Source organism: Poecilia formosa, unplaced genomic scaffold, assembly GCF_000485575.1.
Source record: "Poecilia formosa unplaced genomic scaffold, Poecilia_formosa-5.1.2 Scaffold21, whole genome shotgun sequence".
In the NCBI taxonomy this organism is placed as follows: domain Eukaryota; kingdom Metazoa; phylum Chordata; class Actinopteri; order Cyprinodontiformes; family Poeciliidae; genus Poecilia; species Poecilia formosa.
The window spans coordinates 488,943-501,568 of NW_006799960.1; the positions used below are offsets into that span (position 1 = coordinate 488,943).

General features: G+C 37.9%; 2 protein-coding genes across 2 annotated transcripts; one reads left to right on the forward strand and one right to left on the reverse strand.

Annotated features, from left to right (window-relative positions):
- The first annotated feature begins 3,285 nt into the window (after positions 1–3,285).
- Positions 3,286–7,795, forward strand: LOC103135196 (interleukin-6-like). The gene is made up of 4 exons (XM_007547812.2): positions 3,286–5,992; positions 6,126–6,159; positions 6,240–6,383; positions 7,000–7,795. The coding sequence occupies exons 1-4, from the start codon at positions 5,640–5,642 to the stop codon at positions 7,213–7,215; spliced, it is 747 nt and encodes a 248-aa protein (XP_007547874.1). The 5' UTR covers positions 3,286–5,639; the 3' UTR covers positions 7,216–7,795.
- Positions 7,796–8,372: 577 nt separating this feature from the next.
- tomm7 (translocase of outer mitochondrial membrane 7 homolog (yeast)) lies at positions 8,373–11,584 on the reverse strand. Its single transcript, XM_007547550.2, has 3 exons — positions 11,408–11,584; positions 9,937–9,985; positions 8,373–8,689 (listed from the first exon to the last, which is right to left on the reverse strand). Exons 1-3 carry the CDS (start codon positions 11,508–11,510, stop codon positions 8,674–8,676), a joined length of 168 nt encoding a protein of 55 aa, XP_007547612.1. The 5' UTR covers positions 11,511–11,584; the 3' UTR covers positions 8,373–8,673.
- Between the last annotated feature and the right edge of the window lie 1,042 nt (positions 11,585–12,626).

Here is a 12,626-nt window from a genome sequence, read left to right on the forward strand (position 1 = left end):
AGGCAGAATCAGGAAAAAAGGAAAGAGATGAGCAACTATCATGTTAGAGTGAAACGTGAGGCTACGTATTCCACACAGACAGATTTGGATCCTCCGTTGCAAACTCTCTCACAAATTTTATTCCAGATAATAAAAAGAGCCTCCACTCTAAAGCAGTTTTTTTTTTTTTTTTTACCCAACACAGCTGCTTGGAATTGGTACTTCTAAATACAGTAGCAATTCTTACTTCATGCTATTTTAAAACTCAGCTGGCAATATGCTGCTTTTTAAAGTGCAAGGTGTGCACATAAAATGGCCAGTAAAAGGCGTTTTACTAGGCATGTTTAAGAGGAATAAAAAAAATGTTTATTCCTCTTAAACATTTTTACGCTTTATATGACAGACACAAACTCCAACGGATAAAAAGAAAAAAAGAGTCATGGTTTCCAAAGATTTTTATAAACACAAATCTGACCAAGCGTGGCATGCAATTGTATTTAACCCCCTTACTTTGATACCCCTAGATAAAAGATAGTATAGCCAATTGCTTTCAGATTTAATAGTCTACCCGCTTGTAATATAATATAGACAGTTAGATTGGACTCAGTAGATTAATATCACTTTTTTAGTTGCTTTGTTCAGCTCAATAATATAATCAGCCTAAAATTTCAGAACATATTTTTAAGAATGGGTAAGATGAGCAAATGGTTTCATGAAAGATGAGTTTCTCAATTTCGAATTGCGAACCCATTCAAATGCAAATCGCTACATTGCAGTGACATGTTCCACAAGCTGGCTCTGATCGCTGTGAAAGTTATAAATCACTGGAGTGTGTGCAAGAAGACGTTAGCATCTTCTTGCCTGAGGACATCGCCTCGCAGACAGGAATCAGAGTCCCTCTTGTCAGAATTTAAGCATGACTGCCACCTAGCTGCAACTTCCAAGAACTGCAGACTGAGCACCAAGAGATCAAAGTCTCTTTTCCAGTTTAATAAGCCACAGATGGCATTGTTTTTATACTAAACCTCAAAACCTTTAGTGATTTGGTTCATAAAAGAGCTCTTGGTACAGGTGGTTGAATGAAAGAATTCCCTGTATGTGATGCGAATGTAAGTATGTATCTTTTTTTTTAATGTTTTTTTTCTATATTTGCTGTTTATGAAAAAATAGAGATAGCCTCATCACATTTGTAGAAGTAGACATCTACATAAACTGATCATTCTTTACTCTGTTGTGCAATGTGTGATTTAACAAGATGCTAAACTTCCCTGAGTTTCATTCATGCAAAACTCGTAAAAGAGGATTTTACCAATTGAGTCCCTAAATTTGGTTTTCCAGGGTTGTCCTTAAGACTCGTCAGCGCTTTTCTGGACATGTTCATAAGTTAGAAAGCCGTAGCTTTCCCCCCCCCCCTGTGGTGGTGGTGATTTCTACTGGGAGTAATTTCCCCTTAAAAAATTAGCAAATTTTTTGTTAGAATTTTTCTACTTGTGCCAAGTAACTGTCTAAATTCTCACAAAGTCAGCGATCCTGTTGAAATGTATTTAAAAACGCAGAACCATGATGTCACAATTTGTGATATTTATGGCACGCCGAGCTAAGTTCTTCCTCAATTATGCAGCTTCTTGAACTAAAAATGCATAAAGGGAAGCGAGTGACAGGGATTGCCGATGTAAATGTGGTGTGTGAGCATGCTGAAATGCACAGCTTTATTATCATTTCAAATTTTAAAGTGGGCCTTTTTCGGAGGCTTAAACATACCCAAAACCTCAACACGTTTAGCACACGTGTTACAGCTGGACAAAATCTAAATACATTAAGGGTTGAAAAAACATATATTCAAAAATGTCTATCCGCACACGCAAATGTTCTCAAAGGGCCAATTCTGTAAGAAAATATCGATGAAACTACCCACTAAACTGTTACAATATGAACAAATGGCTAAATCTGCAACTGACAAGTACTTCTTAAAGTTAAATACTACTGAGTATCTTCTTACATTGATGCATTACATTAAGGCAGTAATTAAATGGAAAAAAAACAAAAAACTATGATTTTTATTTTTCCTTTGTCTTCAGTTGCTACAGGGAGTGTTCTTTTTTCCTTTTCTTTAATCAGCAAATTTAAGTGTCTGTGTACAGTAGACGGATGACTGAAGGAAGAAAAAATGACAGCAGGACCAGTGGAACCTCACTGATTCGCTTGCAGACGATGGACTGGCTCTAATGCGCTGAATGACGTTCCCTTGATCAAGATGACCTTGATCATCTTGATCAAGGTCATCTTGGATCTGACCGGCCTTCTGTGAGGCCGGTCAGATCCAGGGTGCAACAACGCACTGACACAGGACTTACAAGATTTTTAAGTAATCCGAGTTGTGGCAAAACGTCTGATGTAGGGAGGGGTTGTTTGCCTGGGAAGCATTCTTATATCTTGAGTATTTTGAATAAAGCACCTGAGGTCGGCAAAGAGGGAGCAAGGTTTATGGAGAAAGTATGCCATAGGAATCACGCAGTCATTTATTTTGTGATAAGAGGCAGCGACATGCAGGCATTATCATTACACACCCATGCATTAAATGCCTGGGAAGAGTAATTCCTGCATGCACAAGCTGCTCTCTTAAGTCTGTCCTCTGGAAGTGGCGGTAAAACCTTTGGACTTCACTTTCGAAAGGGTCACTGCTGCGGTTCATGAATGAGAAACTAACAGGTTAGTGTTATGTATCGCATATGTAGAAATGGAGGTAATGTGTGCCTTTGTTTGTTTGTCGGTTTTGCCTCAATTTAAAACGTTTGTGTCTTTGTGTTTGCTGTAACACTGCTATGTCTATGTGATGTGTTTCTGTAGCTCTTGACTGCTTTTAGTTTCTTAAACTCATCTAGGGTTCAGTCCAGTTGGCCCATCTGTTATTATTTTTACTTTACTTTTATAGGCACAAATCACAAGTATTAATAAATACCATAGATGAACACATTTTGTCTATGGTTATTTCCAGTACCCAGTTCTTTGATGAGCTTTTGATTACATAAAACCCTAAGCTAAAATGTGAACACAAACCTGGATTCGCATTTTGACAAACAAGGTCGTTCTGCGTTTGTTGGTTCTTGGTTTTTAAGCAGAATTCATACAAATAATCAAATTTCAACCCAATTAGGCTCATTCAATAATTTTCCTATACAGCTAAAAAGAGCAATATTCAGCTAAAATGCTTTTGTGCTCACCACAGCATCAAAGCATGAAGAAATTGGAAGTTCCTGTAAATTATTTTTAGTTAGAGAATATTTTGATGCTTTCACTTTTTTTTTTTAAAATCAGAACAAAGAGCTGCTTTTACATTTTTACAAGGTCTGTTGAAAACTAGTATCCATATTCCTATACACCGATTGCATATTGAAAACTGTTCAGAGACGACCTCTAATATTTCCCTGAAACGGCACCGAAACATTTCCCAAAAAACCACCAGGTACCTAAAACAAAACCTAGGAAGCAAGTAAGGAACAATTCAGAAATGTGTAAGACAAAACAGAGTTACATAACACTGGCCTAAGAGTTAAAGCACTAAACAAACGTACATTTAGTCAAAAACAAACGTCTACATGTTAGACCATATCGGTTTGATCGCTGAAACCCAAACGCAGGATTCAAAATGAAACAGCTGCTTCTGTTTCACCACACTCTGTTTATTTCCAGAAAAAAGGAATAAAATAAGCAGAAACTTTATGAATGCATTATGAATGGGATTTTTCTTTTTTTTTTTGTGCCAAAATTCAGTAAACCCTAACAAACTTGATGGTGGTTTGAGGACGAGAATGTTGAAGATTGGGCACTTCCCAGTAACTGCCCCCGCTGCCCCATAACCACCAACTTATTCTCACTTACTTAGTCTCAAACATCACAGCGAAAAATACCAGAATACTTCCCTGTTCAAAATGCAAAGCTACTATATACAATATATGCATCCCCACAGGAGACACTGTGGTGGAAGCAACATGGGATGTTTCCCTCAGAAGCCAAAGTGATGCTGGGTTTAAATGTGCAAAACTGGAAGAAACTCAAGAAACTCACCAAAGAAGAGCTGCAGCTGAAAGTACTGGGTGTTGACCCAGAGAACTCAATATATGTTCATGACATGTTTTTGGATTTTATTATTTTTTTTGTTAAAAAATGCAAATACAGAAACAGTTACAGTTTCTTTACATTTCCATAATTACACAGTATTTTGTGTTGCGCAATCACATAAAGTTTGATTAAAAATGTTGAGGTTTTTGTGTTTATAATCGGTCATATTGTTTTTTTTTAAAGGAAACATAATTAATCAACTTTTTAAGAGTTGCTGCATACTGGATTAATATTGACGTTTTGTTGTTTTTTTTAAACTACCAGCTGTACTCAGAAATCCTTTGTTAGACTACTTAAATAAATTTGTGTTGAGAACTTGTTCATCTTCTACAATAATTAAAAGTTAACTTTTTCTAACATCCCTATGTGGGAAGGAAGTGTTTTTAAATAAAACTCTATAGAAACTTATAAAAGTCCTTTTATTGCACAGAATTTAAAATGTAGATCTTAGTTTCTGACAGCGACGAATAAGATCTAGATTGCGTCATTCGAGTTGCTTGACATCAAAACCTCAGATGTGTTTAAATTCATTATGTTAATTTTGATGAGTCCAAAATGTTTCTCTTTTTTTAAATCTGTGGGCTTACTAATATGCAGAACCGTTTGGAACTTGCTGCAATCTACATAAAATTAATTCACTAATTTTGAGATGAAACAGCACTTTATTGAGCTCTGGAATATAATTTACCTCACAGGCCTTATTCTGGGAACATTTATTTAATCTTTAATTCTGCATCATGTTTATGTTACAAAGGGGGGGAAAAAAAGTGAAGGTTTCTTCTTCAAGTGCAGTGACAAAATAATGATTCTAACAAGATTCTTTACAATTAAAATAAACTGTGAATGAAAATAATTAAATACAAGTAATGGAAATCTTATGGTACGTGAAATAAACTAACTGATAGTAACATTGGTGAAACTCTATACCTGACTACACGCAGTCGCACTGCAACATATCCCAAAGCTCAAGTTTGTTCCAAAAAATAAAAACATAGACGTTACAATAAGTTTATAATTTTTAAATATTTCAGGATCGTTTATAGTCATAAAAATACCAAAATATGCTTACAACTCACCTGATACAGCCTATGACTCTGATATGAAGCAATATGTTTGCAAAACACAAATTCATAAAAAAAAAAAAAAAAAATTAAAGAAATTATTTAGCTCTATAAGCTCTTTCTAAAGTCTGACCCAGGGTTTTCCAACAATTAGATGAATAATTATTATGATTATTCTTAATAACATATTTATTTTTGTGTAGTTTCTTCTTAATGGGTGAAGCAACAATAATAATAATAATAATAATAATAAACTGCGATAGTAAAAATACATAGCGTAGTTTCTGGGTTTTCACCTCACACTCATTAAAACATCTCATTATAAATAGTCGCAATCATGCAAACTTGTCTTACGGAGGCAGTCCTGTTGGAAAATCCCTCTGCAGGATATAAAACGAGGGCCCGTCTCCAGGACGGGGCATCTCATTCAGGGTCCGACAGCAACGAGGAAACCCTCTCAGAGCTTCCCAGCAGCGCGTCATGCACTCTAAATTTAGTAAGTCACTTTGCAGCCGGAGCTGCTGCTGCGAGCAGCTTCCTGTGTGTTGGTTTCCTCTTTTCATTCATTCATTCATTCATGGTTTAACTGTCTGGCCCTCAGATCTCCGTCTGCTCGCCGCCCTGATGCTGGCAGCAGCCCTGCCGCTCTGCGTCCCGGGAGCTCCTCTGGAAGGAGCCGTCACCGTTCTGCCTCCGGAGGAGAGCTCAGGTGACGGAGAGGAGGTGGTCCAGACGAAGCCGAGCCCGACCGATCCTTCCATCACCGAGACTTTGGCGCAGATCCTTAAAGTCACCAAGGGCCACAAAGAAGAGGTGAGACCTCGCTTCCTTAAGTGATTTGAATTTATTTAGCTCATTTTAAAACATCTAAATCCTTCTTTTTTAACGATCATTGTGTGTCGTCGTTTGCTTTTGTCAGTTTAAGAATGAATTCCGTGGAAATGTTGATTACAACTCGTTGAACAGGACCTTGATCCCGGTTAAATTCCCAAAGTCCAAGGTGAGCCAGATCTCCTTCTCTGTTCACTCTGATGCTTCTCGTGAAGCGGAGATCTGACGGCGCTTCCCGTGACTTTCTAGGAGGCTGGCCTCCAGCAGCTGGCTCAGGATCTGACCAAGTACTCGGTTCTCCTGAAACACGTCGACAAGGAGTACCCCGGCAAACTCATCGTGACCGAACTGAAAGCGACCCTTCCTCGGCTGATCACAAAGATCAAGCGAACGGTGAGTCCTCGGCTGTCCATCTCAGTCAATTCAATTGAGGCCTTGAGATAAAGCAACAGAGTTGCCACGAATAAATCACGATAAATAAAGGCTTACACATGAAATACCTGTAAGGTGGTCATGTGGAGTTGCAATAAGTGGAAAGAAAATGATGAAAATCAGCACCTACATGGTAAATCATATTACACCGGGTGGTTTAGATGAACAAGTTCTTAGTATCTTCTTTTATAAGCTGCAAAGCAGCTGTTTGTAAGGCAATATGCAGCGCTAGAAAAAAAAAAAACAGTAAAGGTCTAAATGTGAAATTTTACATTTTGTTTTGCTGGTTTAAAGCAAATGTTTAACGCATCCAAAAAATATTTTGACTTGAAATGTGTCCGACTATGCTTCTGTTTTTGTCAGGTGCTGCTAGGAGCACAGCTGCATCCCAGCAAATTATGGTGTTAGTGAGAGCAAAAAAGTAAACCTCCTCCTGTACAGAATAGGCTTATTGCTCATAAAACGTAACAGCCACACGTGTTAATGGAAAGTGGAAGGACAGTCATGTTTTCTTCTGTATTTGGCCCCTGCGCTCGCAGACACCTCTATAAACATCTTGGCGTTTCTGTCCCCGCAGATGAGAAACGCTGACCGTGTCGTGGCTCTGACCGGCAGCCAGGAGCTGCAGCTGCTCAAGGACCTCGAAAGCCTCGATTCGTACCACAGGAAGATGATGGCGCACAGCGTCCTTAGCTCGATCCGCGATTTCCTTGTCGAGTGGAAGAGGGAGCTGACTAAAAGGCAGGTGCGAAAAGCGCAGAGCAGTAATCTCAGCGAGACGGAAGCCGACTAGCGTCTTTTAGGAAGGAACCGCTCAGGTCCATCAGGTGATCTCTGCTCTTCGCAAGAGTGTTCAAGTCACAGTAGTTTACTGGATCTCCAAGTTAAATAATTATTCTGAGAATATTTAATTATTTATATTAAGCACTGTATTTATTGGAGAAGAGATATTTATTGAATACATTTTATATTTTATTGTGACTTTTTGTTAAATTCCTTTTGTTTTCAGTTTACAGCAATTTTTCTTTTTTACAAAATATTTGAATTCATGTTGGATTTTTATTTTTTACATTCATAAATAAAAAAGTTATTAATAATACATAAGAATCATGTTTCTTCATGTTAACCCCCCAGAATATTTTGTTTATGTCACATATTATATGAGACTGTCCAAAATTTGGCAGTCATGCTTACTCAGCAGAAGCAGAGTAATATGAAAAAGGAGAAAATTAAACATACAGGCAAATATATAAATACACCCACAGCCACATTTGGATGAGGTTGCAGATAAGTCACAAACTTTTTAACAAGCTTTCTGGATTATTCTGGGTTGATATTTTATCAAGACTTTCTAGTCTGTTGATTTGAGCCGAGAAAAATGGATGTAGATCATTATGAATTATACATCAGTGCTACTGGCCGTACACCGGCCCCTCAGCATAACACTGCCACCATCGTGACGAGCTATAAGAACTGCAAGTTGAGTGTTTTGAGGTGTAAAAATCTTATTTTAACTACTTCAAACATGTACGTCACAACAGCTGATCTTGACCTCATCTAATTATTAAACTTCCTTCTGAAACGCATTCTGCTTCCTCACTGACTGCCACGTTCAGTCGAACATCAAAAGTGTTGATTTTGGGTTTTTGGTCCGCAGCCTCTCAGTTCAAGCCGACGTTAAACTCGCCTTGCTTCGGATGGCGACTCTGGAGTTCGTGCAGCTTTTTAAATTTGAGACATTTAGTCAAAAATATTAGCGCAGTGTGTGCATGTTTTGAGATTGTGTGCCGCACGTTGGTCTCGTGCGAGTCGGAGAAACTGATTATTTTAAAACTCGAGTCGCATTCAGACTGAAGAAATTAAAATCGTTGCTTAAACAGAGTACTTGTCTTATTAAGCATGTGACAATTAGATAATTAATTTCTCGATTTAAACGCCACGAGAATCGGATTTCTTTCACATTTTACTGTCTTACTAATAAAAAAAAGTAAACCGGGTTCCTTCTGTACACCCAAATCAAAACATAAAACATTTGGAATACACTGAGACAATCTAATTTAGAGACATGGGAGTCCAGAGACATACGACTCTGTACAATATATTTCTGCGCTTTGAACATGTTGCCCCACAGCTGTCAGACATTAGGGTTTACAGAGAGCAGGGAGAGTGATGGAAGTCCGTTTCTTGGTCTTCTAAAAACGCGTCACATGGTCTCGATGAGAGGCGGGGTCTGGCCGAGTGAAGGTGTTCCTCAACCCCAGAGCAAACTAGAGCAAATCAGAAAAATAAATGTTAGAAAAATATCTAATATCTGGCTTTCCCTCCCAAAGTTCAGGTTAGAAACCTGCGTTTCTAACTTGAACTAGCTAAAAACACTGCCAAGCGGTGTGTTTGTAGCTAGAAAATATTTCTGGAGAAACCAAACAATAGTTCTCTCTTTCAACCACAGCAAACATTCAAGAGTCTCAGCTGAGTTTTTGTTTTTACCCTAAAGAAAAAATCGTAGCATTAGCTTAATCTGGCTCATTTTCCTAAGCCAAGTCATCATTTAGTCAGCAAAAAAAACAACAACATTTTATTAGGTTACAGAAATCCACATTTGTCCAGTTTGCTTCCACAAAAATAAAGGCAGACACTTTGTAGGACACTACAGTTTCTACTCGAGGTTTAACGCACCAGTTGCTGCGTAGGAAAAGTCAACCAGTGTGAAATCACACTTCACTCAGGGATGACTCAGTCCGAAATACGATGACTTAATAGAAATGAGTTTCCATTTAAATGAGTAACTTTTGGGCAAGACACACCAGTGAACTCTGACTTAGTTTGAGGATTTTGTTTTTGTGTTTTCAACACACATTTGAGTGGAGCAGATGACAGAATTTAAAACTGGGCTAAGTGCACGAAAACCAGTTCTCATTTATTCTGAGTTATCATCAAATTAGAAGACAATCGATTATTTGGATAGAGAAACATTGGTCATGAAGCCAACTACAAAGAAATGCATCCATTTGTTTCTCTCTCCATTGTTTAAAACGGGGATAATTGTTTTGGAATATTTACTTGCATGAAAAAAAACATGAGGAGCCACTTTGTGGAAATGAAAGTTTTAAAGCGATATAAACCTTTGAGAAGCCGTGAATATAAGGCTAAGAAACTGACTGTGAAAAAAATTAAAATCTAAATTTAAGTTACATTAAACTTTTTTTATTTTACTCAAGGTTACATGTGAAATCTCAAAACTGACCCTTGCAGAAGTGGAAGTTCCAAAATGTCCAAAAGTCAAAATAAATCCCAGCATAATGGTTTTAGAAGAAAGTGAAGCCCGTCGGATCACATTCTGTTCCTTTTTTTTTTTTTTTTTTTTTTATTAAATCGAGGCATCTTCTTCCCCCTCCACCCGACCCAAAAAAATCTTGTAACAGTTACATCTTCTCAGAGTCCAGATGGTTTCATTTCAGTAAAAACATGTGAGCATCAAACCTCGTAAGCAAAAAAAATATATATATATTCTTACCTCAACAGCGTAGGTTCAGGCATGCCTGGATCTGCTCCTCGTTTGAAACCTGCCACACAGAAGATTTTAAGACACTTACTTCAATGTTGTAATAAACAGAAAGCCTGAAGATTAACCAGGGGGATTACTATATTTCTAAACTATATAAAACATCAGCAGAGGTGGAAAAAAAAATAAAAAATTAAAGCAACAATAGTATCGCCATCATCATTCCTAAATAATTCTCATCTCTGTCATTTGTTCCAAAGCGTCAACCTCAGTGCAACGGATTCTTTGGAAACGGAAGACTAAAAACGGCTATGTTTTACTTTTTTAGGGAAATAACTATTCTCGCTGGAGTTTCAGCGACTGGCTTTCTTATATCTGGCTCACTGATGAGCAATCGAAACTGCTTTCACTGATACGCTAAGGTATAACAAGTTGTTTCTACTAATCTGTACTGTGACAGTGTGAAAATGATAAGCTTGAAATACCATTTAAAGTGAAGTGGTTTAAGCCATTTCATTATACTTCTACATGCATTTTCATACCTCTTTTTTTTTGCATATTTTCTTACAACTTTAAACTTTATTGGATTTTATTGGTAGCTTGTGTAAACAACTAGTAAAAAGTTGTTTACTAGTGAAAGGAGGGAGTGGGGGGGACACAAGGCTGACAATTTTTTTTTTTGTTTCAGATAAAGATCTGAAAAGTGTGGCATGAGTTAATATTTTCCAGAGCCAACCCCGAACTTTCATTGCAATCACAGCTGCACGGCTCGCTTCCATGCACAGAACAGCGACGTTTATACTCATTCAGAATATATGCACTTGCTTCACTTCTCATATACTTAAATATAAAGCCAAATTTTGCTTCCACTTTACAATTATGCATCACTGTGTGTTGGCCTATCGCATAAAATCCCAACAAAATACAGAACCACGTCACAAGTGTGCCTAAACCAGAGAAGAGACCTGTGTGATTTAAAAAAAAAAGAAAGTGTGACATCAGAACTGGTGATTCCGATATGCTGAAGTCAGAGAAGATCCTGACACAGATAGCTAGAGGATGTGTGTGGTCAAAATATTTAAGTTCCCCATTAGTAGTCCCCACAGCACATCTATGCAAAGTTCTCAAGTTTCCCATCGTTGCTGCTGATCTAAAATCAGATCATTTTCTGTTCCCCCCTTCCCCTCAGGCCTCATTTAGGAACTACAGTGTTTAAGCCACGGGGAGGCGGGGGGGTTGTTCTCATTGGGTCCTTTACATTTTTCGGGTCATAAAAAAGGTGGTTTGTTCATAAAACTGCGTCGGTGAGCATATTGGAGAGTCACAACAAAACTATAAATGCGTCACATTTAAAATGAAGAAAGAAACAGGGAAATCAACAGTACCTCTCAGTCAAAAGCTAGCATGCAAGGCTAATTAGCCGACATTAGCCATGCATGTCTCATTTCTCCCCTCCTCCGCCTTCATTTGTTTTAATACTAACCGAGGTAAAGCACGGTGGGAATGAAGCCCCATCGGATGACGAACTGGCTGCACTGGAACAGCTGCTGCAGCCGCTGTTTGGTCTCCTTGCTCAGTTTAGCCATGTTTTTGCTCCGACAACGAAGACCCCGACGCTTCTACCAAGGACAGGAAAAAGGAAGAGACGTGGAGGATAAAGAAACTAGTTGACGGCCTCGGACTTCCAGCTGCCGCCACCTGGTGGATAGAGGCGTTCCTGCAACCCCTGCTAAAACAAACAGCACGTATCGGGGGTCAACATTTGCTCATGACTAAATAAATTTGCTAAACGTAAACAGTATTGGGGCAGCATTTGCACTGTTTGTGATAGTATTGACTTCTTATTTATTCAAGTACCTTTTTTTTGTCACATACTTGCTTTTTACCCATTTTTTTTTATTAATCGAGAGTATTAAATGTTTCTGACAGAGGTTTTGTACATTTGTTCTGTTAATAATTGCACATTAAATGTTTAATATAAACAGTAATATTTTTACTAATAAGTTTTTTTGTTCAATGTATGAAAACCAGATAAGTAGTGCATTCACAGTAGAAAAAAATATTCACCAGACACCCAATGTTCACCCAATTGTGGGTTACTTCATTAAACAATTATTTTGACATCCAGTTCAATCTGGTGTTTACTTTCAAGAAATCTAATTTGTAAAAGTGGCCTAATACTTGTCCTGAAAACATCTTGATTTTTATTCTGAAGTAGTTTCAAGTTGGAAAAAAACATCAATTGGATCCCCTGAAGTCAATTCTTAAGAGTCAGGAATACGTCAGCAGTGCCATGTGTATGAAATACATAGAAATGTGCATATATAGTCTTTATTTGCATCTGCATCCCGATATGATTTACATGTTCTACTTTCCAAGTCAAATATGCAGCATAGGTTCACCAAAAATGTTTTAGCCAATTTTACATGGCTTTGCAGGATCCATTAAGTCTCTTACAGAAGTTTTCAGATTTTATCAAAAGGGTTCAGAAGGGCAGAAAGGACTTCTGGCACTCAGCAGGTGGTTTTGTGATCTAGTGATGCCAACTCTCACTACTCTGGAGAGAGAGACTCAAGACTTCATTTCTATTGCCTCACACAGCCCAGATAAATCTCACTCCAAATTGAGAGTGTCTACACTTAAAAATGAAATAATTTCTTCCAGATTTGAAGGCTGCATTAATAAACCAGATTTCCGCTCAG

Coding starts and splice junctions, on each gene's coding strand:
- LOC103135196 (XM_007547812.2), top strand. CDS start 5,640: ATGCACTCTAAATTTAGTAAGTCACTTTGCAGCCGGAGCTGCTGCTGC. Junction 6,160..6,239: donor TTAAATTCCCAAAGTCCAAG/GTGAGCCAGATC, acceptor GTGACTTTCTAG/GAGGCTGGCCTCCAGCAGCT. Junction 6,384..6,999: donor TCACAAAGATCAAGCGAACG/GTGAGTCCTCGG, acceptor CTGTCCCCGCAG/ATGAGAAACGCTGACCGTGT.
- tomm7 (XM_007547550.2), bottom strand. CDS start 11,510: ATGGCTAAACTGAGCAAGGAGACCAAACAGCGGCTGCAGCAGCTGTTC. Junction 9,986..11,407: donor TCCCACCGTGCTTTACCTCG/GTTAGTATTAAA, acceptor TCTGTGTGGCAG/GTTTCAAACGAGGAGCAGAT.